Source organism: Marmota flaviventris, chromosome 3, assembly GCF_047511675.1.
Source record: "Marmota flaviventris isolate mMarFla1 chromosome 3, mMarFla1.hap1, whole genome shotgun sequence".
In the NCBI taxonomy this organism is placed as follows: Eukaryota; Metazoa; Chordata; class Mammalia; order Rodentia; family Sciuridae; genus Marmota; species Marmota flaviventris.
Window position 1 is genome coordinate 124,777,485 of NC_092500.1, and position 26,834 is coordinate 124,804,318.

At 48.2% G+C, this 26,834-nt stretch overlaps 4 protein-coding genes across 12 annotated transcripts in view; 3 read left to right on the plus strand and 1 right to left on the minus strand.

Annotated features, from left to right (window-relative positions):
* The first annotated feature begins 253 nt into the window (after positions 1-253).
* On the plus strand, positions 254-14,386 carry Usp5 (ubiquitin specific peptidase 5). 4 transcript variants are annotated; one of them, XM_027951104.2, is made up of 20 exons: positions 258-445; positions 3,504-3,629; positions 4,008-4,074; positions 4,260-4,393; positions 4,545-4,690; positions 4,952-5,136; positions 5,574-5,668; positions 6,521-6,714; positions 7,430-7,501; positions 8,040-8,127; positions 8,251-8,376; positions 9,282-9,435; positions 9,525-9,699; positions 10,297-10,385; positions 11,322-11,513; positions 12,008-12,151; positions 12,233-12,378; positions 12,594-12,747; positions 13,038-13,122; positions 13,742-14,386. In XM_027951104.2, the coding sequence occupies exons 1-20, from the start codon at positions 335-337 to the stop codon at positions 13,833-13,835; spliced, it is 2,577 nt and encodes an 858-aa protein (XP_027806905.1). In that variant the 5' UTR covers positions 258-334; the 3' UTR covers positions 13,836-14,386. The 4 variants fall into 4 exon arrangements, with proteins under 4 accessions (XP_027806907.1, XP_027806905.1, XP_027806906.1 ...); XM_027951105.2 differs by having other exon boundaries at positions 259-445; positions 11,322-11,444; XM_071610367.1 differs by having other exon boundaries at positions 363-445; positions 3,460-3,629.
* An 813-nt stretch (positions 14,387-15,199) lies between these two features.
* Positions 15,200-18,459, plus strand: Tpi1 (triosephosphate isomerase 1). The gene is made up of 7 exons (XM_027951087.2): positions 15,200-15,425; positions 16,581-16,704; positions 16,831-16,915; positions 16,989-17,121; positions 17,386-17,471; positions 17,684-17,771; positions 17,896-18,459. Exons 1-7 carry the CDS (start codon positions 15,200-15,202, stop codon positions 18,012-18,014), a joined length of 861 nt encoding a protein of 286 aa, XP_027806888.1. The 3' UTR covers positions 18,015-18,459.
* Positions 18,460-18,593: 134 nt separating this feature from the next.
* On the minus strand, positions 18,594-21,102 carry Spsb2 (splA/ryanodine receptor domain and SOCS box containing 2). 5 transcript variants are annotated; one of them, XM_027951083.2, is made up of 3 exons: positions 21,003-21,102; positions 19,964-20,711; positions 18,594-18,927 (listed from the first exon to the last, which is right to left on the minus strand). In XM_027951083.2, exons 1-3 carry the CDS (start codon positions 21,036-21,038, stop codon positions 18,800-18,802), a joined length of 912 nt encoding a protein of 303 aa, XP_027806884.2. In that variant the 5' UTR covers positions 21,039-21,102; the 3' UTR covers positions 18,594-18,799. The 5 variants fall into 5 exon arrangements, with proteins under 5 accessions (XP_027806884.2, XP_027806887.2, XP_027806885.2 ...); XM_027951086.2 differs by having other exon boundaries at positions 20,983-21,061; XM_027951084.2 differs by lacking the exon at positions 21,003-21,102 and adding an exon at positions 20,977-20,995.
* A 209-nt stretch (positions 21,103-21,311) lies between these two features.
* The window catches only part of Lrrc23 (leucine rich repeat containing 23), a 30,436-nt gene continuing 24,913 nt past the window's right edge, over positions 21,312-26,834 (plus strand). For both annotated transcript variants that reach the window (XM_027951282.3, XM_071609225.1), the window contains exon 1: positions 21,312-21,656. In XM_027951282.3, coding sequence (XP_027807083.2) covers positions 21,546-21,656 — 111 coding nt within the window. In that variant the 5' untranslated portion in view covers positions 21,312-21,545. The remainder of the gene's footprint in view (positions 21,657-26,834) is intronic.

Consider the following 26,834-nt stretch of genomic DNA (forward strand, 5'->3'; position numbering starts at 1 on the left):
TTCGGCTCTTCACGCGAAGGAACTGCAAGGGTCCCTGTGTCCGAGCAGTCGCAACTCTGGAGACCACCTGGCTGCTCTACATGCGCTCCTACCCTGGAAGAGTGGGATTGGTCCTTTTGACCATCAATTGCATTAGGAGCGCTTTTCATTGGCCTTAGCCAAGAGTAGGGCAGAGGGCGGAGCGCTAGCAGCCTGGCTGCCTCCAACTGCCATTCTCGCGCGTCTTGCCTTCAGCGCATGCACCTAACGAGTAGTGCTCATTGGACGGGAGAGCAGGGGTGGGGGACTGGGAACGGTGGGAGCCGTTGTGTGTGGAGGAGCTGCTGCCGGTGTCATGGCGGAGCTGAGTGAGGAGGCGCTGCTGTCAGTGTTACCGACTATCCGGGTCCCCAAGGCTGGAGACCGGGTCCACAAAGACGAGTGCGCCTTCTCCTTCGACACGCCGGTAAGCCCATTCCCCATACCCGCAGAGAACACGACTTCCTTCCATCGCCCTGGTCATTCTGCCGGGGCCTGCAAGGCTTGCGCTACCGCCTCCCTGCGATGCACCCTGGGGTTTGTAGTCTCCCACGCTCCTCTTTGCCGTTGCTTTTCATTAGATGGGTCTGTCCTGTGACTACCGCCCCCGGAAGCCGCCGTGCTCGCCTCGCCCGCTTCGGGTCTCGTGGAGCACTGTGGGCATTGTAGTTGCTCACTGTCCTCGTTGTCGTTCTAAGCCAGGGTTGCAACCCAATGGTCGGACTACATCCTCCATCGGCCCCTTGCGAAAGCCTGGGAGTTGGCCCTGCCTGTCGCGCACGGCTCTCCGGGTTTTGTAGTTTCACGTCGGAAGGCTGGGGGCGACTCCCCAATGTTCTGGGCCGGGGTTGGGGTTGAGAAGGTGGGGACTGCAGTTGGAAGCGGCTAATAGTCTGGAAGTGGGCTGTGAAGAAAACCGATTCTGAGGAAGACGGAGTTAGCCTCCACCATGGCTAATATGGATAGGGGGCGGGGAGGTGGGTCATTAGTGGTAGGGAAGAGAGGAAAAAGGAAAGCTTTTTTTCGCCTTTGAAGTGAACTACGGCTGCAGCCCCCTCTCCTCCCCCCTCCCCGCCCATCACAGGGAGTTGAGAGAATCCCTTTTAAAGTATTCCTACAGGGATGCTTTCTTTCTTGGAGGATATTAGGGGCCCCTTCCCATCCTGCTCCCACCCTTGTCTACTTAGACAAAGCTGCCACCCACACTGTGCTTCACGTTTTGCAAGATCCCACCCGTTACCTCCCTTCCTGCCATTCTGCCTTCCTCTGTCACCGTCAACCTGAGACTAGCCTCCAGGCCTGAACAGAGAGGGCAGCAGCTTGGTTGGGATCCGCCCCCCTCACCACCCCTCCCCTTAAGCCACTGCTGGGCCCTGCCCAGGGTGTTCAGCCAGACCAGCTCATGGCTTGAAAACTGCAAGTCAGAGTGGAAAGGCTTCATTAATGCATCACCAATGCTGAGTATAGCAGCATGATGTGAGGCCCAGTTCACAACCATCACTGTGATTTGTGGTTTGCTTGGTTGCTGGATTTTGATCCGGGCCAGATATTGTGCTGCTTCTCTGAAGTCTGGGTTTGGCAGAGGTAAAAGAGGATGCTTGGAGCAGAGCTTCAGGGTTCCCAATTCATGGTAAACCATCATCTTTTATTTCCAACTGAAGAGTTTAATCATTTAGGAGCTCCCACTGTCCTTCCAGGAGGGAAAGGTTTTTCTTAATTACCAGCAGATGGTAGAAGTCAGTGGGTCCCTCTTTATACTTAATTCTCTCTTTTCTCTCTCTCTCTCCTTAGTAACTTCTTTGCTTAATACAAAAAAGTTTTTTTTTTCTAATTTTCTGATATTTTTCCTTTTTCATTCCAAGTCAGAATATCTTCAGTGTGACCTAGTTTGCTAACCAACTTCTAGCATATTTGGTTATCTTCAAATCATAATAAAAAGGTTTAGCTGACCTTCCTGTTAGAGATGCTCTATTTGTTTTATGAACATTGCAGTAATAGCATCATAGGAAGAGGTACAGAACAATTGATGGGCCCAAGAACAAACTTAGACAGTGCCCTTTTTTTAATATCAGAGCAGAGAAATTTTATTTCAGCTAGAGGATGCCTGTTGCTCAAAGACTTGTAACTGAGACAAGACATGATTTTTTCCAGTTCCCTTTCCCACCTTCTCCAGCACTCTTGTTTACAAAAGCCTTTGTAGACTTGCTCAGCTTTGAGGGGTAGACACTTATCTTCTCTTGTTCTTCTTGGGTTGTATGTGTTCTAGCTGTTTCAGCAAGTATTGCTAAATTGTTCTCAGAAGGGGATGGCTTTGTTGTTGGAAGTTGAATTTCAGTGGGGATCTTATTGGTCAGAGGGCAGGAGTTGGGGGCTGGTGGCTGTAGAATGCTGGACTTCCTGGCCTTACTAGACAGGTTCAGGTTTAGCTGTGAATCTCAAACAAGGCATGGTTCCCTGGAGCCAGGCTTCAACAGGAGAGGAAAGGAAGGACTCAACAGTATGGACCAGTGTTCAGTTTTCCTAGTCAGTATGGGAAAGGAAAGGTCTAGGCTCTTAGCAAACTCAGGGTCAGGTGTATTGTTCTGTGCTGGAATTTCTGCTTTTCCAGTCTGAAAGGTTTTCTAAGTTATGGAGATCAGATAAAGTTTGTTGTGGTGTCCCAGCATCTGACATCTTTCCTTTCCCAAGAAAAGGACCCCTTTTCCTTCTGAGTATAATCCCTGGCCCTGGAAGCCTACATTGTTTGATCCCCATTTATTTTCTAGAACTCTTGGCCCTAGGAAAGAGATGAAGGGTATCCTGTGTGATTATTGGGATCCAAAGCCCAAAGGGGGAGCAAGAGGTCAGATGAGGGGCTAGGGTTGTAGCTCAGTGGTGGAGTGCTTGCCTAGCACATGGAAGGCACTGGGTTTGATCTTCAGCACTACATAAAAAAATAAAAATAAATAAATGAAATAAAGGTACTTAAAAAAAAAAGAGGGAAGCTGGGCAAAGTGGCACACACTTGTAATCCCAGTGGCTTGGGAGGCTGAGGCCGGAGGATCATGAATTCAAAGCCAGCCTCAAAAAAAAGTGAGGCACTAAGCAATTTAGTGAAAACCTGTCTCTAAATAAAATACAAAATAGGGCTGGGGATGGGATATGGCTCAGTGGTTGAGTGCCCCTGAGTTCAATCCCCAGTACCCAAAAAGAAAAAAAAAAAAAAAAAAAGGTGGGGGGGGGAAGATCAATGGTACCTGAGAAATGTTACTCAGCTTCTTGGTGTCCTTGTTGGCTGTTACCACAGTCACAGAAGGAAATGGAGGAGAATCTCAGCCATCTTCCGTAAAGTCCTAAAAGGCTAAATAAGTTGCCAAGGGCCCCACAGTATTAAGAAAATAGAAACCTTTCTGGAAACCAGCATTTTCTGACTCCATGTCCTTGGTTTCCCCACCTGGCCAGGCTTCATCCTCCTTGTGTTTCCTTCCTTGCCTCGTGCCCTGCAGGAGTCTGAGGGTGGCCTCTACATCTGTATGAACACATTCCTGGGCTTTGGGAAACAGTATGTGGAGAGACATTTTAATAAGACTGGCCAGCGCGTCTACCTACACCTCCGTCGGACCCGGCGCCCGGTAAGCCCAGGCTAGGATAAGACACTTTCCATAGGGTACTCATTTTGAATCTGTTTGATTCTGACCCGCTGTTGGCCTCAGTTTCTCTCTTTCACCTACTTTTATTTATGTCATTAAATCTTGGCACAAATGGGTTAGGGCTGTAGCTCAGTGGCAGAGACCTTGTCTAGCATGCATGAAGCACTGGGTTTGATCTTCAGCACCACATAAAAATAAACAAAATAAAGGCATTCTGTTCATTTATATTTACAAAAAAAAAAGCACAGATGTTTTTTAGCTTTAGTCCATTCAGAGATTAACCACTAAATTCTCTCCATCTTCCCCATTTGTTTTGTCCCTGGTGCTCATTGCTGATCCTGCCCTTGCCCTTCATTGTAGAAAGAAGAGGACACTACTGCAGGCACTGGTGACCCACCGCGTAAGAAGCCTACCCGGCTGGCTATTGGTGAGCTCCACTGCAGTCCTAGTCTCCCAAATTGGTCTTTCATGCTCTCAGTGGTACTAGGAAAGCCCTGGGTCTGAACAGTGGCTCTAGAGCTCTGGAAGGGACAAAGTAAAGTGCTGTATTGAAGGAGGGGCATTGACCTGTAGTGGTTGCCCTACTCTCCCTCTTTTTCCCTGTCCCACCAGGTGTTGAAGGCGGATTTGACCTCACCGAGGAGAAGTTTGAATATGACGAGGATGTGAAGATTGTCATTTTGCCAGATTACCTGGAGATTGCCCGGGATGGGTTGGGGGGGCTACCTGACATTGTCAGAGATCGGGTATGAATGTCTTCCCTTCCCACCAAAGATGCTAGGGCAAGAAGGGCTGGAGTAGTGGTGGCTTGGGCAACACTGACAAAGCTGAAGACCAAGTGGGAAAGCAGCATGTCAGGCAGGGGTTCGGTATTGTCTGACCCTCTGCTTCACCCAGGTGACCAGTGCAGTAGAGGCCCTACTCTCAGCTGACTCAGCCTCCCGAAAGCAGGAGGTACAGGCCTGGGATGGGGAAGTTCGGCAGGTATCTAAGCATGCCTTCAACCTCAAGCAGTTGGACAACCCTGCTCGGATCCCTCCCTGGTGAGGCCTGGCCCCTCTACCTCTGGGCACAACCCCCAGAGCAAGGGCAAAGAGTCTACCCTTTGGGGGATCTGGTGGGAGAGAGGCTAGGGAGTGGGACAGGGAGGGAGACTTGGGGGACGGTGGAAAAAAAAAAGCAGGAGACATCCAAAGGAGAAGAGTGGGTTCTTGGACTGACAGGGAGCCTGTAGAGTCTTCTCTCCCTACCAGTCCCATGTATCCCTGACCCATATTTTAGCTAACTTTCTTCTTCCTGGGTAGTGGCTGGAAGTGCTCCAAGTGTGATATGAGAGAGAACCTGTGGCTCAACCTGACAGATGGCTCCATCCTCTGTGGCCGACGCTACTTTGATGGCAGTGGGGGCAACAACCATGCTGTGGAGCACTATAGGGAGACAGGCTACCCATTAGCTGTCAAGCTGGGGACCATCACACCTGATGGAGCTGGTATTATTCTCCCCCTTCTACACTTAATTTTTCAATTGTTACTCATTTTGTATGGTATTAATAATGCACAAATGCATTCTCTTTATAAAAATTAAAATACTGTAAATTTTCAACACTCCCTCACAAATCCTAGTCTGCTTCCTAAAGTTAACTGTCTTTATTTATTGATTATTCTTCCAAACTTATCCTAGTACCTTATGCTACAGGAATAGAGTCAGAATCACACTTAATTTCAATCCTCACCCTGTTTCACTCCATCATCCTGACAGCTTATCCCAAAAAGACTTGTGACCTCACTAATATTCTTGGGAGCCAAGAGGGTGACCCTTACAGACTGTCCTTCTATCTGACCAAGGCCCCTCTGGAAAGGAGATGGGGTGGGTGGCCACGCTACCCTCATCCACATCCCCTAACTCCATGTCTGTCTTCTGTTCTAGATGTGTATTCATACGATGAGGATGATATGGTCCTGGACCCCAGCCTGGCTGAGCACCTGTCCCACTTCGGCATTGACATGCTGAAGATGCAGAAGGTGAGATCCTCATTAGCTTCCGATTCTTTTAATTTCTGCCTGAGGCTGAGGGGGGTTTTGGACAGAGCTTCCACAGTTAACCCAGTCCCCATATATGTGGGCTTCCCTGGAAGAACTTTCTATATATATATATTTATTTTGTTTTTTGGTCCTGAGGATTGAGTCCAGGTCCTCGCACATGCTAGGCAAGTGCTTTACCACTGAGCTATATCCCTAGCCCCTTGAAGAACCTTCTAGAATTATTTAGTTTTTTATTTATTTATTTATTTAAAATACATGACAACAATGGAATGCATTACAATCTAGTTATTCTGTGAATGCTACTGAGTAGTTACTATGTGCTAGTCACTATGATGATACAAATGTGGTCCAAGTTTTCATAGATTTATATTCCAGAAGGAAAGGTAGGCATTAGTTACATACACAAATAAGTGAATAATTAAACTGTGAAAGAGAAGTGAGGGTAGTATACTGCAATACTTTAGAGCAAGGGAACTTGGCATAGTCTAGGGAATCAAGGGATATTTCCCTCTCCCTAAAGATGTGCTCCTCAAATGACAATCCGAAGGGCAAGTAGGAGTAACTTTAGAATGGAAAAACCATTTTAGATAGAAGGAGTCTTACTCATTTCATTCTCTCATTCAAGCAGAGGTCTGATGACAGCCCCAGGGATTGTTACCTGTGGCCTTCCAAAACTTGGATTGGTTGATAACTCAACATGCCTCCCTGATGAAGTCCATAATTCCAATAATTCTGGGTTATAGCTGGGTGTCATCCTAAACTCTGAGAGATCAGTATAAAAAAATACAGGGCTGAGTTCTCATCTGGTCTAAAGTGTCACTTCCCATATAGACGGACAAGACGATGACTGAGTTGGAGATAGATATGAACCAGCGGATTGGTGAATGGGAGCTGATCCAGGAGTCAGGTGTGCCACTTAAGCCCCTCTTTGGGCCCGGCTACACAGGCATCCGGAATCTGGGTAACAGTTGCTACCTCAACTCAGTGGTCCAGGTGCTCTTCAGCATCCCTGACTTCCAGAGGAAGTGAGTGGTTCCCTTTCCCCACTACTGACCCGTTTGCTTAACATCCCCAACTCTTCTCCTGGTTACTAACCTCTGGGCATATTCTTCTTCAGCTGCCCTCAGTACCTGTGTATTTGATCTCAGTCTTAAATAGTTTCTATTGGTGGTGTGCTGTGAGGAGAGCAAGTTTTAGAGCTGCCCCAACACACACATCCATTACTGATAGTGTAGAACACCAAATCCCAGGGCCCTCGTGGCCTTCTGATGGCCTGAAGGGTTAGCAGGTGATCTTTATTTTAGGCAGTGACATCAGATGAACACCTAACATGGACATGTAGTACTTCGGGGGGAGAGAGGAGAGCTTAAGACATTAATGTAGAAGAAAGGCAGATTCTTAGCATAAACAAGTTTACTATCTAATTGGGAAACAGAATGTGAGAGCTTAGAATGTGTTGACAAGTTCTGTCCAATAGAATATAAACTCTATCCTAATTCCAGGCTGTCTTCTCCCTTCCCTGGCTTTATCTCAGGGAGGAGGCAGGGAAGAGTACCTTGAAGGACACTCATGCTGATTTAGTTGAGAAAGGGAGAATGGACAAGTTGCTGGGGAATTAACCACAGTAATTCCCCACTTTGGGTTGAGCCTGTTCATAGAATTAATAGATAAATTGTTCCCTTCCCTTTTCTTCAATGCTTGGGTTAGATGTCCCTCCAGTTATCTTCCTTTGACCCTTAGGTACGTGGATAAGCTGGAGAAGATCTTCCAGAATGCCCCGACAGACCCTACCCAGGACTTCAGCACCCAGGTGTATGTAGTCAGGTCCTACGTATAAAGGCATTTGAGAGTCTCAGCCTATGTGCCTGCTTGCTTGCTTGCTTTTTTTATTTTTTAGTACTGGGCTTTAAACTCAGGGGTACTTTACCACTAAGCCACACCCCCAGCCTTTTTTATTATTTATTTGAGGCAGGGTCTTGCTGATTTGCTTAAGGCCTTACTAAGTCACTGAGGTTGGTTTTGAACTTGAAATCATCCTGCCTTAGCTTCCCAAGTTGTTGGGATTACAGGCATGTACCACCATGCCTGGCCAATATGCCTTCTTTCTCTTCTGTGACCATCTAGGGTGGGCAGCAGTTGAGCCTCTAGATAGTAAAAGGTTTTGGGTGACTGCTTTTGAACATGTTGTCTGCCTTGAGCTGGATTCCTATGCATTTTTTTTTTCCCCACATTTTTGAGAGTTGTCTAAGGAAGTCCATGAGCAGGGTTGAATTGGGGAGGAAAAGATAAAGATAGCTGTGAGAACCTCCAGTTGACTGAAGCTAAATGGTTTCCTTGGCTATTAACACAGGGCCAAGTTGGGCCATGGCCTTCTTTCGGGAGAGTATTCCAAGCCAGCACCAGAGTCTGGTGATGGGGAGCAGGTGCCAGAACAAAAGGTAAGTTTGGGATTTTATCACTTTCAGGATCTGGAATTTGGGGGAAATAAGTTTAGGAGATGTCTAAAGAAGGCCACTTGAAGGCCTCAGACCCAGCTCAGTCCCTGTCCTGGCTCTTCCTAGGAAGTTCAAGATGGCATTGCCCCTCGGATGTTCAAGGCCCTCATTGGCAAGGGCCACCCTGAGTTCTCCACCAATCGGCAGCAGGATGCCCAGGAATTTTTCCTTCACCTTATCAACATGGTGGAGGTAAGGGCTGAAAGATGGCAAAGGGTCCACACTTCACATTCCTTCACTCTGCCTTCAGTTCACTCTCACTCCCTCTTGCCCATCCTTTCCTTTGTCCACATCAACCCAGTCTTATCCTTGTAACCTGACAATCTTGCACTGAGCCTGCCCTATGAGTAGTGTTTGTTCCTAAGGAGAATAGTCAAGACAAGTGATAATCCTTACCCTTGATGGGCTTGTAGTCTAATTGAGGATAGACCCAAAGAAAATGGCCCAAGCAGGCTACAGATATTGCTCAGTGGTAGAGCCCTTGCCTAGCTGGGTTCAATCCCCAGCATTGCAAAAAAGAAGAAAAGAAAATGACAGAGGGCTGGGGATGTGGCTCAAGCGGTAGCGCGCTCGCCTGGCATGCGTGTGGCCTGGGTTCGATCCTCAGCACCACATACAAACAAAGATGTTGTGTCCGCCGATAACTAAAAAAATAAAATATAAAAAAAAAAAAGAAAGAAAGAAAATGACAGAATAAGCACCTAGCTGGGAGTTGTGACTCACACCTGTAATCACAGCAATGCAGCAAGGCTGAGGCAGGAAGATCTCAAGGCCAGCATCAGCAACTTAGTGAGACTCTGTCTCAAAAATAAACAAGGGTAAGGACATAACTTAGCAGTAGAGTGCCCCTAGGTTCAGTCCCTATTTTTCTTTTACCACAAAAAGAAAAATATAAGCACCTTCCAATACAGTCCCACAATGCTATGATGGGGTCAGAATTGGGTCAAGAAGATGTTTAATTAAGGGAGGCTTTTACTCTCCTTTTGCATCCCCATGCCCGCAAATAGTCATCTTCCATCCATTTCCGTCTCCCAGTTAACCAAGGTTGTTCTGTTCCTTGGCTCCCCACACCTCCCTACCCTGCCTTTTTCTCATAGAGGAATTGCCGGAGCTCTGAAAATCCTAATGAAGTGTTCCGCTTCTTGGTGGAGGAAAAGATCAAGTGCCTCGCCACAGAGAAGGTTAAGTACACCCAGCGAGTTGACTACATCATGCAGCTGCCCGTGCCCATGGATGCAGCCCTTAACAAAGGTGGGTTGCTTGTTCTGCTAGGCCTTAATATAGATGAAGGTAAAGAGGCAGCATTCTCTAAGAACCCACTATCTGATTCTCTTCACCAGAGGAGCTTCTAGAGTATGAGGAGAAGAAGCGGCAAGCTGAAGAGGAGAAGGTGCCATTGCCAGAACTGGTTCGTGCTCAGGTGCCCTTCAGCTCCTGCCTAGAGGCCTATGGGGCTCCTGAGCAGGTGGATGACTTCTGGAGCACGGCCTTGCAGGCCAAGTCAGTAGCTGTCAAGTAAGTCCTTTTAGCCTGGGCTTAGGCTGCAGGCCTGTGGCAGAGTAATTCCTAAAAACATATATCTGCCTCTTGGCTATTTTTTAATCCTTACGGTTGGATCTCAGGATTGAATCTTAGGAATTAGTGATCCCTCCTGAGGGAACCAGTAGATCCTGACAAGGATAGACATGGGTGATGAACTCTGTTACCTCATCCTGTACCACTAGTCCCTCTTCTTTCTTAGTAGAGTCTTTTTCCGGTGTGGCCTCTCTGTATTTCCTTCCTCTGTTATGGCAGAGCACAGGCACTTAGTATCAGCTCTGGGCAGAATTTGGACTTCCAGCAAATGGTCTCTGACACAAGCCTAAGATTAAAGGAATGCTTCAGTCTCAGGGATTCAGCCCCCAGGCCTTTGCTGCACTTGCCAACAAAACAGCCCTCCTTCTGGCTTCTACAGTTCCTTTGTTGCTGGAACCAAATGCCTGCCTAGGGGAGGAGGAGGAGTGTGGAACATTTTCTGGGACTCTATTCAGGAGAGGCCAAGCCCCAAGGTAGGAGTTTCAAGAGGGGAGAGCCCTGGGGTCTCTGGGTTCCATCATATTCTCTCTTCCTTAGGACCACACGGTTTGCCTCATTCCCTGACTACCTGGTCATCCAGATCAAGAAGTTCACCTTCGGCTTAGACTGGGTGCCCAAGAAACTGGGTATGGTGGCTGGTATGAGGGTGGTGAAGGAGAAAATGCTAGAGAAAGAAAGGACCTTAGTACATATAAACTGGTATTTCTCAATGGGGAAAAAATTATCTTAGATATTTCAAAATGTATTTAGTTTGAAAAGTACTGACTAAAACTATTAAAAGACTAATTTGGGGCTGGGGGTGTAGCTCAGTGGTAGAGGACTTGCCTAGCATGCTCAAGGTCCTGGGTTCCATTCCTAGCACTGCACAAAAAAAAAAAAGTAGTTAGCTGAATATGGTAATTTGGTAGTACACTCCTATAATCCCAGCAACTTGACTTGGGGAAGCTGAAGTGGGAGAATAACAAGTTTGAGGCTAACCTTGGCAACTTAGATTCTGTCTCAAAATTAAAAAATAAAAAGGGTTGGGTATATAGCTCAGTAGTAGAGTACCTCTGAGTAATCCTTAGTATTGCGCTTGTGCGTGCATACACACACACACACAACTTTGACTTCATAGTTATGATTTACAACTAAAAATTGATTCTTTTTGGTTTTGGTCTTATAATTGATAAGATGTTTTCATTTTGATAATCTTGAAACAGTTAATTCTCATGACTCTTACAGGTCCCTTGCCATAACTTGAAGACTGCTGGTTTACCTTCAGTTTTTAGATAAAGAAGTTAAGACCCACAGCAGTACAGTCATTTTGTCTCACAAGCCAGAGCCCCTGCCTTGTCTCTAGTCACAGTGGTAGATCTAGGACTAGAATCCAGCTCTCCCGACTCCTGGACTCACTAGTATTTATGTTACATTGCAATTCCAAAGTTGGTACTGCTTTTAGCAGTCCCTCATTTCAGAGTAATTCCAGGATATGGGCAGGGGTTTGCGAGTTCCAAAGTGCCTTTACAAGTGAGCCTCAAGGAGCTGCTGAGGTGGTCCTTTCCTTGCCCTTCTAATTGTAGATGTGTCCATTGAGATGCCAGAGGAGCTAGACATCTCCCAATTGAGGGGTACAGGGCTGCAGCCAGGAGAGGAGGAGCTGCCTGACATTGCCCCACCCCTGGTCACTCCGGATGAGCCCAAAGGTAGCCTTGGTTTCTATGGCAACGAAGACGAAGACTCCTTCTGCTCCCCTCACTTCTCCTCTCCAACATGTTAGTGACTCTTCTTCCTGCCTGTCTCTCTACCTTCCTGATTGTTGGGGGGCTTCTCTGCCTGCCTCCCCTGGCCCTGTCCTTTGTGTTTCTCCTGTCCTCCCTTTCATAATTCTTCTGCCCTCTTTGGATGGACATGGAAACTGACTGGAGCACTCCCAGCCACATCCTCATTCATTGTGAATGGCAATAGCACTGATTGTTTTTCTGCTCTTGTTACCTCCTTGGTTTTAGTAGGGTGGGGAAATCATGCTCCAGAAATGGTACCCATTCTGTGAGAATGGGCAGGAAATCAATAGTCTTTGAGATACCAGGCCCACATTATATTGTGTAGTCATTTTAGTTTTGGGATCAGGTACCAGTCCATGGAAGAAAAATACATGGAATGATTGATTGGGAGAACACTAGGGGCCTGATGTGTGGGAGGGAAGAGGGGCAAATAGAAACAGTGGCCTAAGAAGTCAGATTACTGAGCCCACCATTCCCCACTGCAGCACCCATGTTGGACGAATCGGTTATCATACAGTTGGTGGAAATGGGCTTTCCTATGGATGCCTGCCGCAAAGCTGTCTACTACACGGGCAATAGTGGGGCTGAGGCCGCCATGAACTGGGTCATGTCACACATGGATGATCCAGGTAGACCGGTGGGTACATGGTTGGGTGGCAGGGTAGGACCTCCATCCTCCCCCAGAAACTTCAACCCCTTCACATTCACAGATTTTGCAAACCCTCTCATCTTGCCTGGCTCCAGTGGGCCTGGCTCCACAAGTGCAGCAGCTGATCCCCCACCAGAGGACTGTGTGACCACCATTGTCTCTATGGGCTTCTCAAGGGACCAGGCCCTGAAAGCTCTGCGGGCCACGGTATGGACTGTTCTAGCTAAAAACTTGGAGTCTCTGTGGACAAAGTGGTGGGATTGAAGTTCATACTTGTCGAATAGGACCAAGGACAAGTGTAATGCAGCCAAGGCTGGGTGCCCTCTTGTGTGGCTGCAAAGTAGGAACTAAGGCTTCCCCTCACTGTTGGTATCCTTGCCCCAGAACTTTTTAGGAAAAATAACACTTCCCTCCTCTCCAAGAACAACAGTTTAGAACGGGCTGTGGACTGGATCTTCAGTCACATTGATGACCTGGATGCAGAAGCTGCCATGGACATCTCGGAGGGCCGCTCAGCTGCTGACTCCATCTCTGAGTCTGTGCCAGTGGGACCCAAAGTCCGGGATGGTCCTGGAAGTGAGTATTCCCAGGAAACAGGACAAACCTTGGTGGAAACTAGCCACTCTGCTATACCAGGTTCCTCATTCTAAGGCAGCTCTGCTTTCCTTAGATCCAAGGGGTCAGAAGCTTCTTTCCATTAAAGAAATTTGTGAGGGTGGGATTCCAGGAGGCCGAGATAGACTCTGGCCCAGGATACACCCCATATCCCCTAAAACTCCTGTCCTGAATTTGATCTGTTATATATATCTTTGGACTGTCAAGGGTCACGGTCCTATTTCTCTTCTGCCTTCTATCTTCTTCCTTAGAGTATCAGCTTTTTGCCTTCATTAGTCACATGGGCACCTCTACCATGTGTGGTCACTACGTCTGCCACATCAAGAAGGAAGGCAGGTGAGGGGCTGGCAGTGTGAATGGAGAAGTGGTGATGGGAATGAGGAAGGATAACCTGGAAATCCCTAGCATGTATATGGGAGAGGTAAAGGATTCCCTGAGGGGGCATGAATACACCTGAGATGGAGAGAATGTCTTTTGTCAGAGATAAGCAAACTGCAGTCCATGGGCTAAATCAGGCCACCTGCTTGTATAAATGAAGTTTAACTAGACATAGCTAATGTGCTTTTTTATGTATTACTGCCTGTGGCCATTTTCATATGGCAGCAGGAAAATTGAGTGGTTGTATCAGAGATTAGGTGACCTGCAGAACCAAAAATATTGACTGCCTGGCTTAGAGAAAGTTTTCTGACCCCCTGCCTCATAGGAATTGGGGTGGGGGTTAAAAGGAGACTAGAGGAGCTGAATATACCAAATAGAGGAAATGACCCTTGTTATGAGATTGGGAAGCTCCCTTCAAACTAGTAACAGCTGGACAGTAGATATGGAGATCCAGTCAGAGAATGTTGGGAGCCTTGCTCCAGGATTACCTCCAGATGCCATGGCTGAGAGATGAAGTTGATGCAACTTGGAGTGCCCGGTTTGTTCATCTATTGTGTCCCTTCTCCTACCCCATCAGATGGGTGATCTACAATGATCAGAAAGTGTGTGCCTCTGAGAAGCCACCCAAGGACCTGGGCTATATCTACTTCTACCAGAGAGTGACCAGCTAAAACCTGCTCTCACCCCTTACCACTGAAGGCAGGGGACAAACCACCTGGTATGAGGGACAGGGGCTGAGGGATAACTTCAGCCCCCTGCTCTGTACCCTTTTTCTTTTTGTCCCCAGCAGCAGGGAAGAAGCTGGAGGCCATAGGAGAATGGCCAAGCAAAGCAGAGGGGCATTCGATAGACTTTGGGGATAAGAGTGGGAAGGGGACAGGAGGGGGCTGACCACCTGACTGTAAGGAGACTGTTGGCTTCCCCCGCCCCTTCAATCCACAGTGCTCTACTTCTGTGTAATCCTGCCCAGCCCCTGGTGTAGGGGAGGGGTCTTATTTGTGTCTGCGAGTGGGTGTAGCTTTGTGCATCCTCTTCTAGGGGAGGGGAGCACCTGTGCCTCCCCTCCTATGTGTTTTCTCCTGTGTGGTTGGGCAAGGAGGGATATGAGGGAAATGGGGACCCCCCCTTGCCCTCCTGCCTCAGTCTTTCCCCCACCCTGTCTCTTCCCTGTCCTCTGAAAAATGCCAAAATACACTATGTGAATAAAAATACAATGGCTAAACTGTCCTGTTTGTTACCTTGGGGGAGACTTATCTTGCTGGGGAAGATGATTGTCCAGGGGACCAGATTCAGAAACTCTTGCTCCTCCCCAACTCCTAGACATTTTTCTACTTGTCACTAGCTTTAAAATTCTTGGAAAATTGAATGTGAGGTGGGGAACTATAATAAAGTGACAAAAAAAAAAAAGCAGAACACAAAGGAAAAATAGGGGTAAAGAGCCCTTCCTTATGGCAGTCATATAGGAAGAGGCCTAAGTATTTCCCCAGAAGTCTGAGGTGGCTACTGGACCTCTACAGTTCTATTCAGGCCTTGGCCAACTGAAGCAAAAAGTGGGACGCCCAGGGGTGAGGTGGGGGTATTAACTGGCTTCAGATTTCTGAAGTACCTCTTGTCTGCACAGCTGATGATATGAGCTGATCCTCCTACTGAACCTAGTATTTTCCCAGCAATTGTGGGTTAGATCAAGGGTGTCTGCTTAGCCATCAGAGATGTAGGTAACTCCGATGGGGGAAGGGGGCTCTGAGAGACATTCCCTCAGCGCTCAGTCCTAGTGAGCCATCTGGTCTAAGTCCAAGTTGCTCAGCTAACCCCATCTGAACCCTCTCTGGGGGGCTGAAGTTATGAAGAGAGTTTTCCTGAGCGCAGGGTCTCACAGTTTTCACTTCTACAAATCAGACAATTAAGAACGACTGATCCCTCGGACACCCCTAGAACGTTGCTACAAGAAAAGGGGGAACGTCAGAACTTTGCAACACTGGGCGGTTGGGGGATTGGGCTGGTGGGGAGGCCGCTCAGGCAGGGGGCCGGGCTAATCATGACTGAGGGCGGGGAGGAGGCGGAGTTCTGCTTCACAGCAGTATATATAAGCGGGCAGTGGCCGCGGCTGCGCGCTGATACTGACCTTCAGTGTGCCGGCACCAGCACCATGGCGCCCTCCAGGAAATTCTTCGTGGGGGGCAACTGGAAAATGAACGGGCGGAAGAAGTGTCTGGGGGAACTCATCTGTACCCTGAATGCGGCCAAGGTGCCCGCCGACACCGGTGAGCCCTCCTTGGGGACCGTTGGGACTGGTGGAGAGTGTCGGGCGTGGCAGCGCCCTCTCCCGAGCTCCCCGAGTCCTGGTAACCGCGTGGACCTGGATGCAGGGCTGAAGTACAAGGGTCGTTGCGTGTCTGAGAAGTGGCCCTGCAACCGCAGTACCGGAGATGTGTGGACGTGGAAAGAAGGGCATTTAATGGTGCTCTAGCCTGGTGGGGCGGGAAAGGAATTATTGGGTCCCCGGGAGGAAGATGGCCCCTGGGCGTGGATTGGGTTTGCACCAGCCTTGAGCCAGGGTAGGAGCCGAGCCTGAGCCTCTGTGGGCGATCCGGAGAAGCGGGGTACAGCACCGCCAGAGTGTGGGGGTGGAGGCTGAGCTTGCGCGGTCTCCTAGTTACCCGCGGCCTCCAACTACCTGCCCCTTCGGCAACCGGCTCCGTGCGCCTCCGCACGTAGCCCATGACTCCTCCCCAGCGCCCCGCCGGGCTGGGCCCCTGAGCGGTCGGCACTGGGTGACTACTGCCTTCTATGGAAGGAACTGGGTAGATGCCTAACAAGCTGAGCCATTTGTAAATGAGCGATCCTACAGCTTTCCCCAACCTGGAAACGAGAAAGCGCAAGGCCGCTATGAGCCTCTCAGCTCCCTGCCACCACAGGAAGAGTGCTATCCTCCATACTTCCCTCCCACCCACCTAAATCATCAGACCACAGATCTGATCAAAGGGACATCACCTTCTCGATTATTTCCCTAAAGACGCCAAAACAAGCCCAAGAGTTGGCCCCCTCTTTTTTTTTTTTTTTTTTTTTTTCAGTGAGGATAAGCTATTTTAGAAAGGAGGCAGGATTGGCCACCAGAGAATGCTGAGTCTGGGAGGTACTCATGCCCAGAATAACCCGAGGAAATTGGAGCCACAGCTGTTAAAAGAGCAGAGGGCAGGGTGAGGGCTGTAGCCTGGAAGGGATACTTGGAAGTCTCCAGGAGTTGGGTGAAAGCCTAGGCTGGGAAGTGGACAAAGGTCATCTTGCTGGGGTTAAAGGGGAAGGAAAGCAAAACCAAGAAAGTTGAAGGCTAGAGGGCTGCCAGACACTGGATAGGAAGTCTGGAGAATGAAGGCTTCCTTTGGTCTCATCTGGGTATGCCAACATCTCATCCTCAGAGGTGGTTTGTGCACCCCCCACTGCCTACATCGACTTCGCCCGGCAGAAACTAGATCCCAAGATTGCTGTGGCTGCGCAGAACTGCTACAAAGTGACTAATGGGGCCTTCACTGGGGAGATCAGGTGAGATGGAGATGGAGATGGAGATGGAGAGAGAAGTGGTGGGGAACCTTTCACTCACATTTTTCATGGAGGGGAAAGGTACAGGGTGTGCTTCCTGCTAAACTTGAGCTTTCTCTCTTCCCTTAGCCCTGGCATGATCAAAGACTGTGGAGCCACGTGGGTAGTCCTGGGGCACTCGGAGAGGAGGCACGTCTTTGGGGAGTCAGATGAGGTTAGTAATCATGAGAAGAGATAAGAGATGCTTATTCCAAGAAGGGTGTCTCACCAAGTCTGTTCCTCAACAGCTGATTGGGCAGAAAGTGGCCCATGCTCTAGCAGAGGGACTCGGAGTGATCGCCTGCATTGGGGAGAAGCTAGATGAGAGGGAAGCTGGCATCACAGAGAAGGTTGTTTTCGAACAGACCAAGGTCATCGCAGGTATCTCCGGAGAAAGGGACCTTTGAACCTAGCCAGGGCCACAAATGGGGCCAAGGGGGGGGTGGTGTCAGAAGCCCTGCAGACTGCCTTGATAACCCCATGCTGCAAAGAAAGGTGGAGTTCCTTTCAAGCTAATCACTTCTGCTCTTGCAGAATGTATAGATGCCACCAGGGGGCAGTAGGCCATCATCATTCTTAACACTCTGTGGAAATTGGCTATATAGCTCCTTGTTCACCCTTCCCTCTGTGATCTGTGTCCTGCAGATAATGTGAAGGACTGGAACAAGGTCGTCCTGGCCTATGAGCCTGTGTGGGCCATTGGTACTGGCAAGACTGCAACACCCCAACAGGTATCTGAGCCCAGGAGTCCTGGCTTCCCAAACCCCAAAACACAGTGACTTGTCCAAGGGCATCCATTCCAGGGCTTGGCTGGTTTTGGAGCCTTAGTATTCTGACTCAGATTCCAGGGCTCTTGCCTTGACACACTCTCTCTCCATTGGTGCCAGTGATTTCCTCTTTAAAAGGCAGAAAGGGTCTTTCTTAGACTGCCTTCTTGTTTTAGGCCCAGGAAGTACATGAGAAACTTCGGGGATGGCTCAAGTCCAACGTTTCTGATGCAGTGGCTCAGAGCACTCGCATCATTTATGGAGGTAAGTTGGTTTGGCTCTAGCTTGTGAATCCTATCAAGTAGGCTGAGCCACTATAGACATGGAGGTAGGGATGGAGTATATTCATCTCATCCCTGACAAAACCCTCTTTCTACCTCCTCCCCAGGTTCTGTGACTGGGGCAACCTGCAAAGAGCTAGCCAGCCAGCCTGATGTGGATGGCTTCCTCGTGGGTGGTGCTTCCCTCAAGCCCGAATTTGTGGACATCATCAATGCCAAACAATAAGTGCCATCAATCTGTTCTTCCCGCTAAGCCAGGGATTAGGTAGTCCAGAAGCCAAGTAACTACCCTCACCCTTCACATGCTTCTGATGTTGTCATCTGCCTCCTCTCAAGGCCTAATCCACTGTACCTTCCTTTACCATTTATACCTTTCCCCTGTGATGGTTGGAACCAGGTTAATCCACCACTTACTATAATGGTTAGAACTAAACATGTCACCAAGGTGGCTTCTCCTCAACTGAGAGGTAGAAGGAATGGAGCTCGCTCATGGGTCCCCTCAGGCCCTGGTGAGAGCAAGAGAGAGAAACCATGTTCCTTTCCCTTCTCACACCAAGGCCAATATTCTCCCCTCAGAGGCCAGGGATGCTCCCTCTCCCATGGTGCCAATTCCTGTGTGTTGTGTATGTGAGCTTTCGCACATGTAAGGAAAATAAAACATCTGGCACTAAGTCTGCGGTTTGTTCTCCTTCACTGTAAATCTTTTTCCTTTTTGAGGACCTCTCCGGAACTCACAATGGGCTTTTTGAGGTAGTCACAGACTACCCTTGTTTAAAAAGGCAAACAAAAAAACCCCATTAACAGGTTTCTATAACAACACATCTCTTAGTATTTTTACTTTAAAAAAATGTCTTATGTACCAGGCTGCCACAGCCTTGAAAATTCTCTGCCACACTGTTTTGGGTAGCACTGAGACTTGTGGAGCTCCCCAGAGCTTGAATTGGGGGAGGGACCCAACCTCACTGCCGGTCTAGGCCCTCAGTGGCTCCAGCACAGTCTGGTATCCCAGGTTCACTGGTAGAGCAGGTAGCGCTTCATGGATGGGGGCAAGGGCAGAGCAGACACCTGGCCCAGCCGGGTATCCCCCAGGGCGTGGCGCACACACAAGCGGCTCAGATGCAGAAGGGAGTGTGGTTCCGCTGGGAGAGAGAAGAAGGAGAAGGTAAATAGGGGTTCAGCCACCAGCCAGACATCTTCAAACTACAGGATCTTACCCAGCCTCCCTTCTTTCTTGCTGTACACCTGACTCCACCTTGGCTGAGGGAGATCTAAGGCATCACAATTGATTTCACAGCTGAGATTATCTTGAAAGAGCTGGACTGAAGCTCTAGCTAAAGCCCTCTAAGCAATAGGCCAATATGGGCCCATTAGTGGTGGAGGTGGCCCAGGCTTTGATTCAGGAGGGGCCTTGGAGGGGATGGGGATGTGGCTCAAGCAGTAACGCACTCTCCTGGCATGCGTGGGGCGCTGGGTTCGATCTCAGCACCACATAAAAATAAAGATGTTGTGTCCACTGACAACTAAAAAATAAATATTAAAAAAAAAAAGAAAAGAGGGGCCTTGGAGCTGGGGTGAGGAAATGAAAGGAAGGATGGGCCTGCTCCACTGTGTGGCTCAGCATGGGTAACAGGAGGACAGGCACCAGCCCTCTGCTGAAGACTGCAACTTCAGAGCCAACTCCCAGTACTGGTCCCATTTGGTTCCCAAGGAGGCTCCTCCCTTGCAGCCCCACCCAAAGCCATGATCAGGGCCCCAAAGGCCCCATCCTGGGATTTGACAGGAAAAGGAAGTAGGTATGTGGCACGTACAGGTCAGAGCCCAGGAAATCTGATACACACTCTTGGTACCCGGCACTGCCAGTACTTTTCTGGACCTGTAAACCCAGCCCAGGACCCATTTAACCCTTTGCCCATCTTGCTCAAGGGTTGATATCTCCCAAGAGCCTCCCTCCATTCTGAGGGTTCACCAAGAGAATATGAGCAAGTTGTTCCCAAGCCTCAGTTTTGCCTCCAAGTAAATTAGATAACAGCTTGAAGAACCTCAGCCATTCCTGGAACTGAGTAAGGATAGGAGACAGGTCAAATGAAAGCCTCTGCTCTTGTCCAGCATTGAGGGTCCATTCCAAATCACTGCCACTAGTGACAATTCTTTTCTTCCCCACACCCCCGGCCTCACCTCTCCTTTTGCCCAGGTAGCGGATGCGGACCTGGCACTGGCCCCAAACAGCGCTTACAGCTGGGTAGAGGGTCCTGCCCTTCAGTCCGCGGAAGGCTGGCCCCAGATATGTTCCCCCAATAGCGTAGCCCAGAGTTCCCTCCTCCATGTCCAGAACCACCAGCAGCCTCTCTGGCACCTCCAGCTGCTCACCCTGAGGTCCCGCTGGATACTGGGGGGCCTCAGGCCCCTTACTCTGATGGTACAGCTTCCCCCTCCCAATGTCCCAGCCCCATGACTCGCTGTTGCTGCCCAGCAGCGCCGCATAGTGGTCTGCCTGCAGTGGGGCGAGGGCCGTGGCCACGCCCACTACCGCGTGTGTGCCCCTCTGTTCCGGGGGCCAGCTGATCTCCCAGGCGTGCAGGCCTCTAGAGTAGCCCCTCTTTCCCCGGACCCCATCAGTGCTCTGGGCCACGGGTCGCCGCTCAAAGCATAACCCCCCTTCTTTGACCTCGATGTTCTCTGAGCAGTCCTTGGGGTTCCAGCCATGGCGCCGTTGGGCCCCCAGGTCAGGAGGGGAAGCAGACAGGAGCTCTTCCAAGCCCTCGGGACAAGAAAGGTCAGGATACAGAGCCTGCGAGGTGGGGGTGCTGTTGCTGCCCCCTGCCAGGGCCGTCTGGCCCATGGAGGTGAGCAGCTGGAGGACGCCCCGAAACAGTCTTGCTGGGGCGTCTCTCTTCTCAAAGTTGAGTTCCAGATTGGGAATGACCTGGAGGGGAGTTGGGAGAGAAAGGGATATGAAGTGCGGTATTCTGGATGGGTGGTCCTCACCCGGGCACCCCATCCTTTCACCACGCATGCCGACTGGCCGGCTCCTCTCTCCCGGCACCCCCAAAGCTCCAGGGCCCATCACCCTGCCTTCGCTCTGTGCTGGGTCGCCCAAGACACTCGAGTTCGCCCTCTCCGGACCTCACAATAGGCTGTCCTTCTTGCCTACACAGAGTCCCCGACCCCGTCCCCACTACCGCCCCTACTCCTGCCTCCGACTCCGACCCCGAACCTCGCTCGACTTCCCAACCGGGAAGTCGCGGGGCATCGGGATGAAACCAGCCAAAAGAAGCCCCGTTGCCTGGGAGCGGACAGCCGTCCGCTTCCGCCTTTGGACCCTACCACTATAGGACACGCGAGCCTCGCGCCCCGCCCCCAGGGGGGGGCCTCTGGGGCGGTTAACCCTCTCGTCGCCACCCACGTCACGCCCACCCAGGCCACGCCCCCAGAGTACCTCACTGGGAGGTTAACACCAATTGGGTTGCTGTGGTAAAGGGCGCGCCCTATTCCCGGTTCCTGTAGAGCACACTCGAGGCGGTTAACCAACTTCTAGTCACCTGCCCGAGCCACGACCCGCCCCAAGGCCTCGTCTCCGTGGGTAGGACGTGCAGAGCTGTTAACCCTTCCATCGCCGCTACAGAATCTGCCCTCAGGGTCCCAGCTCAGAATTAATCTTTTGATGACATCATCACCTTGGGATCTCTGTGGATGTGTTCTCCCCAATGAAGACCTTTGAGCCGCCTGAGCAACCAACCAACTCCTGAGCCCAGAGTTTATGATACAGGGCATGGGGGCCAAGGAAGGTCTTCCATCTTGCCTGCATTGTTTCCATTTCCCTGCGATTCTGGGTCAGTCTTCCAGGGCTGCTCTCTTTCTGCCCCAAATTGTGAGTCAAACTTGTGCTTTTATCTGAGGTTCTGAACTCTGTTCGGACTCAAGGTTGTAGATGTCAAAATGGGTTTCATGCCGTTCTTCATCCGGGACGCCAATCCCTTCCAGGGTTGTGGGTCTCATTGGGTAGAGGGTAATGGCTACTTTTTTTTCCCCAATATGTGGTCTTGTTATATTGCCCAGGCTGGAGGGATTCTTCTCCATTTCCTGAGTAGCTGGAATTACTGGCGCGCTGACACCTTATAGGTTTGCTTGTTTGTTTTAGTTGTAGATGGACACAATACTTTTGTTTGTTTGTTTAGTTATCTTTATGTGGTGCTTAGGATCAAAACCAGTGCCTCACACGTGCTTAGGCGAGCACTCAGCACTCCTGAGCCACAACCCAGCTCATCTTACCGGGTTTAAGACACTGGTCTTAAGTTATAATCTAAATAAAGCATTTAGCACAGAGCCTGGGGTGTGGTGTGTACTCACTGAGCATAACTATTGGTTACTTAACACTTACTGAGTGCCCACTCTATACACAGGCAATATAATAGAGCATGAAATATGCCAACTGTTGTCTAGTGTGGTGGCACAGGCCTATATTCCCAGCAGTTCTGGAGGCTGAGGCAGGAGGATCCTAAGTTCAAGGCCAGTCTGGGCAATTTAGTAAGATCCTGTCTTAAAATAAAAAATGAGGGCTGGGCTTGTAGCTCAGTGGTAGAACACACCTGGGTTCAATCCTTTCCACCAAAAATGAAGTCAACTTTGGAGACAAACTGGGCATGAGTACCTGAAAGCCAATATGCATGCAACCTTGAGGAAATTACTTCACCTCCCTGTGCCTGTTTCTTTCTCTATGTCAGAGATAATAAGAGTATTTATTGCATAGATATAGTGAGGAGGCAATGAGCTGATATAAATGTAAAGCACTTAGAATGGTTTCTGTTTCAAACTTAATTATTTGTATTAAAAGCACTAGAGATTAAGCAATGAATCTTCCAAAAGGATACAAACTATTTGTAAAACAGTTTATCAGGTAATAAGTGAACTGATGGAGATATAAAGAAAGTAGGAGTAAAAAAGGACCCCAAGTAGGGGTCAAGCAGTTAGGAAAGTAAATGTTATCCTATAGGACAGGCCAGTAATGGAAAGCCACCTTAGGAGATAAGCAGGAGAAGAACATAGGGAGAAAAGGGTCTACTATGCTTAATTTCTGGTAACTGGGATTGAATCCATCACTCTACCACTGAGCTACATCCCCAGCCACCCCCACCCATATATATATATATATATATTTAGTTGTAGTTGGACACAATACCTTCATTTTATTTATTTATTTTTATGTGGTGCTGAGGATCGAACCCAGCACCTCGCACGTGCTAGATCCCCAGCCCTTTTTAATTTTTATTTTCAGACAGGGTTTTGTTAAGTTGCTGAGGCTAGCCTCAAACTGGTGATCCTTCTGTCTCAGACTTCTGAGTTGCTGGGATTACAGACAGATGAAGGAAAATTCAATTTTTATTACTGTACTTAAAAGATTTTGGGGGCTCAGGGTTATTGACAACTTTGGTGAGAGAACACATATTGGGAATAGGAGGTGGAATTCCTGGGTAAAGTGGCTGGATTTTCACTTTCTGGGTGTCAAGAATTGTGCTACAGGGCTAGGGTTGTAGCTCAGTGGTAGAGCACTTGCCTAGCATGTGTGAGGCACTTGGTTCAATTCTCAGCACCACATATAAATAAATAAAATAAAGTCTATCAACAACAACAAAAAAATATGGCCAGCCTGTCTCAAAATAAAAAAATAAAAGGACAGGGATGTGGCTCAGCAGTAAGTGCCCCTGGCTTCAATATCCAATAAAAACAATAGCAACAAATCAATATACGGTAGTATGATGTACAGAATTAAAAAAAAAGGGGGGGGGGGGTGGTATTTAACTCAGAGGCCCTTACCCAACTGAGCCACATCCCCAGCCCTTTTTTATTTTGATACAGGGTCTCAAAGTTGATAAGTTGCTAGGGCCTCCCTAAATTGTTGAGGCAGGTCTCTAACTTGCAATCCTTCAGCCTCAGCCTCCTGAGTCTCTGGGATTACAGGTGTGCACCACTGCGCCCATTCCAGAATAAAATTTTATAATAAATTAATGTGCATGTGCATGCACCACACACACACACACATTTTCCTTATGGAGATCCATTTCAAGCCCTCTTATGCAAATATTCTACCACTATGTTACACCCCCAAGTGCACTAAAAGCAAAAATAAATGTGAATAAATGTAAAAAAAAAAAAAAAGTTGCACCCCCAGCCCTTAAAATATTTTATATTAAAGAGGAAGAAGAAGCATACTAAAAAGAAAGAACTGAATCTGAATGCTTGTCATCCACCCAATCTAGATATTCTTGCCAGTGTGTAACAATAACAATAAAGACATCATGACTATGGATAGCTTGTACATAAGGGCTTGGGGACACATAGGGAGCCTAAGCAATGGCTGGCTCTAGTTCAGCTTGAGAAGTTAACCACACTTGCTCAGCTGATGCTACTTTTTAAAAATGTTGATCAAATGTTGCCACTGAATTTTGAGCTGCTCAAGTATTTGTTGATATAGCCCCAATATTTGATAATGCTACAAGTAATTTTAACTTTGTACTTTTTTGACTTGCAACAAATATAAACTAACTTTTTTTTTTTTTTTTTTTTTGTACCGGGGATTGAAACTCAGGGGCACTTAACCATTGAACCACACCCCTAACCCTTTCTGATATTTTTTTAGAGACAGGGTGTCACTGAGTTGTTTAGGGCCTCATTAAATTGCTGAGGCTGGCCTTGAACTTGCAATCTTCCTGCCTCAGCCTCCCAAGCCATTGGGATTACAGGCATGCACCACCATGACTGTTTGAAATAAACTGTCTTAACTTAAATTACCCAATAATTGGCTTTTCTTCTTTTTCTTTTCTTTTCTTTGGCACTGAACCCAGGGTCTTGCACATGCTAGACAAGAGATCTACAACTGAGCTACACCCTCAGCCCTGCCTAACAAATTTTTTCTAGTACCATACACTTGCATGATCACCCCCACCAAGATCAACAGGCATGGTAGCACATGCCTGTAATCCCAGCGGCTTGGAAGGTTGAGAGAGGAGAATCTTTTTTTTTTTTTTAATATTTATTTTGTGGTTTTTTTAGGTGGACACAATCTCTTTATTTTATTTTTATGTGGTACCGAGAATTGAACCCAGTGCCTCATGCATGCTAGGCCAGTGCGCTACCACTTGAGCCACATCCCCAGCCCTAGAGGAGAATCTTGAGTTCAAAGTCAGCCTCAGTAACTTCTAAGCACTAAGCAACTCAATGAGACCCTGTCTCTAAATGAAATACAAAATAGGGTTGGGGATGTGACTCAGTGGTCGAGTACCCCTGAGTTCAATCCCCAGTACCCCCCCCCAAAAAAAAAAGAAGTCAAGATCAAGGATCTTTCCAGGATCCAGAACACTCTTTCTTGCTCTTCCCTGACACTACATCCCCAAGGTTAACTCCTATTTGACCTCTATCATCAATGAAACCATACTACATACACACAATACTACAATATAGTATTGCATTTTTGTGTCTGATTTATTCTTCTTATCTGTGTCATCTATGTTGTTGCATGAAATATTATCTAATTATGTACATTATTCCATTTTCTGTTCTACTGTTAATAGACATTTGTTTCCAGTTTTTAGCCATTTTAAAGAAAGCTTCTGGGGCTGGGGATATGGCACAGTTGGTAGAGTGCTTGCCTCATATGTACAAGGCCCTGGGTTCAATCCCAGGCACCATACACACACACACACACACACACACAAGCTTCCATATGAACTTCTATATGTACTTCTATGTACTAATATACATAGAAGTCTTTTTGTAGACGTCTATGTACATTAGTACATAGAAGTCTATACAATTTTTTTCCCCTGGTACTAGGATAGAACCCAGGGCCCGGCACGTGCTAGGCAAGAGCTCTACTACCAAACTACATCCCCAATCTTTTTTTTTTTTTTTTTTTGGTTGGGGGGGGGTGTGTGGAGAATGATGGTATTTTTTGTTTGTCTGTTTGTCTGTTTGTTTTTTCTGGTACTGGTGATTGAGCCCAGAGGCACTTTATTGCTGAGCCACATCCCCAGACGCTTTTTTTTTTTTCCTTTAATATACAGGGTCTTGCTAAGTTGCTGAGGCTGGACTGGAACAGGTCTGTGCCACCTCACCCAGCTGCTGTTGCTTGATTTAAAGGCACCAGGATTAATAGCCCTATAGAACTATACTACCACTGGACCTGGGAGTAGGGGAAGGAAAGTGTTTAGAAGGTCATTAGTTGCTTTTCAAACAGGGCCTTCTTTGAGATTTTTTTCTTTTTTCTTTTTATGCAGTGCTGGAGATGAAACCTAGGGCCTCATGCATGCTAGGCAAGCACTCTACCACTGAGCTACACTCCCAGCTCTTTTGTTTCTAGTTTGGAAACAGAAATACAGTTAGGTATATTTCCCTGTAAGACATCAGCCTCACTGTATTCTGGAAGATTGCTCTTTTGCCAATCATCCTAATAATACTGGGTAGATTTTGCTGCCTCTTACTCCACAGACACGGCCTCACCAACGGTTTGCATGCTATTGAGGTTGAAGTGGTTTCTACAACTCTTACACCATCCCCCACTAGTTGTGAAATCCTTCCATCCAAAGATTATCTTCTCTTGACTGAAGGTTTTGAGGCAGGAGTACAGGTCTAAAAGTTGATGAGAGTCAACAGGAAGGCACTACATGTTCTATGCTTAAGATAAATGGTATAAGTGGGGCATGGTAGTGCGTACCTGTAATCCCAGCAATTTGGAGAGGCTGAGGCAAGAGAATCCCAAATTGCAATTTAGTGAGACTCTGTCTCAAAGTAAACAATGATAAAGGGCTGGGGATGTAACTCAGTGGTAGAGTACATTTGGATTCAATCCCCATTACCAAAAAAGAGATAAATGACAGTGGTAAACACCTGTAATCCCAGTGACTCAGGAGGCTGAGGCAGGAGGATCACAAATTGAAACCCAGCCTCAGCAAAACTGAGGTGCTAAACAACTCAGTGAGACCCTGCCTCTAAATAAAATACAAAACAGGGCTGGAGACATGGCTCAGTGGTTGAGTGCCCCTGAATTAAATCC

Excerpts from the sequence above, each read along its gene's own strand:
- Usp5 (XM_027951104.2), top strand. The coding sequence starts at position 335 with ATGGCGGAGCTGAGTGAGGAGGCGCTGCTGTCAGTGTTACCGACTATC. Across the intron at positions 7,502-8,039 it reads CAGGACTTCAGCACCCAGGT|GGCCAAGTTGGGCCATGGCC; the intron begins GTATGTAGTCAG and ends CTATTAACACAG. Across the intron at positions 13,123-13,741 it reads CACATCAAGAAGGAAGGCAG|ATGGGTGATCTACAATGATC; the intron begins GTGAGGGGCTGG and ends CTACCCCATCAG.
- Tpi1 (XM_027951087.2), top strand. The coding sequence starts at position 15,200 with ATGACTGAGGGCGGGGAGGAGGCGGAGTTCTGCTTCACAGCAGTATAT. Across the intron at positions 15,426-16,580 it reads CAAGGTGCCCGCCGACACCG|AGGTGGTTTGTGCACCCCCC; the intron begins GTGAGCCCTCCT and ends TCTCATCCTCAG. Across the intron at positions 16,916-16,988 it reads TCTTTGGGGAGTCAGATGAG|CTGATTGGGCAGAAAGTGGC; the intron begins GTTAGTAATCAT and ends GTTCCTCAACAG.
- Spsb2 (XM_027951082.2), bottom strand. The coding sequence starts at position 20,852 with ATGGGCCCTGGAGCTTTGGGGGTGCCGGGAGAGAGGAGCCGGCCAGTC. Across the intron at positions 18,928-19,963 it reads CTACCTGGGCAAAAGGAGAG|CGGAACCACACTCCCTTCTG; the intron begins GTGAGGCCGGGG and ends TCTCTCTCCCAG.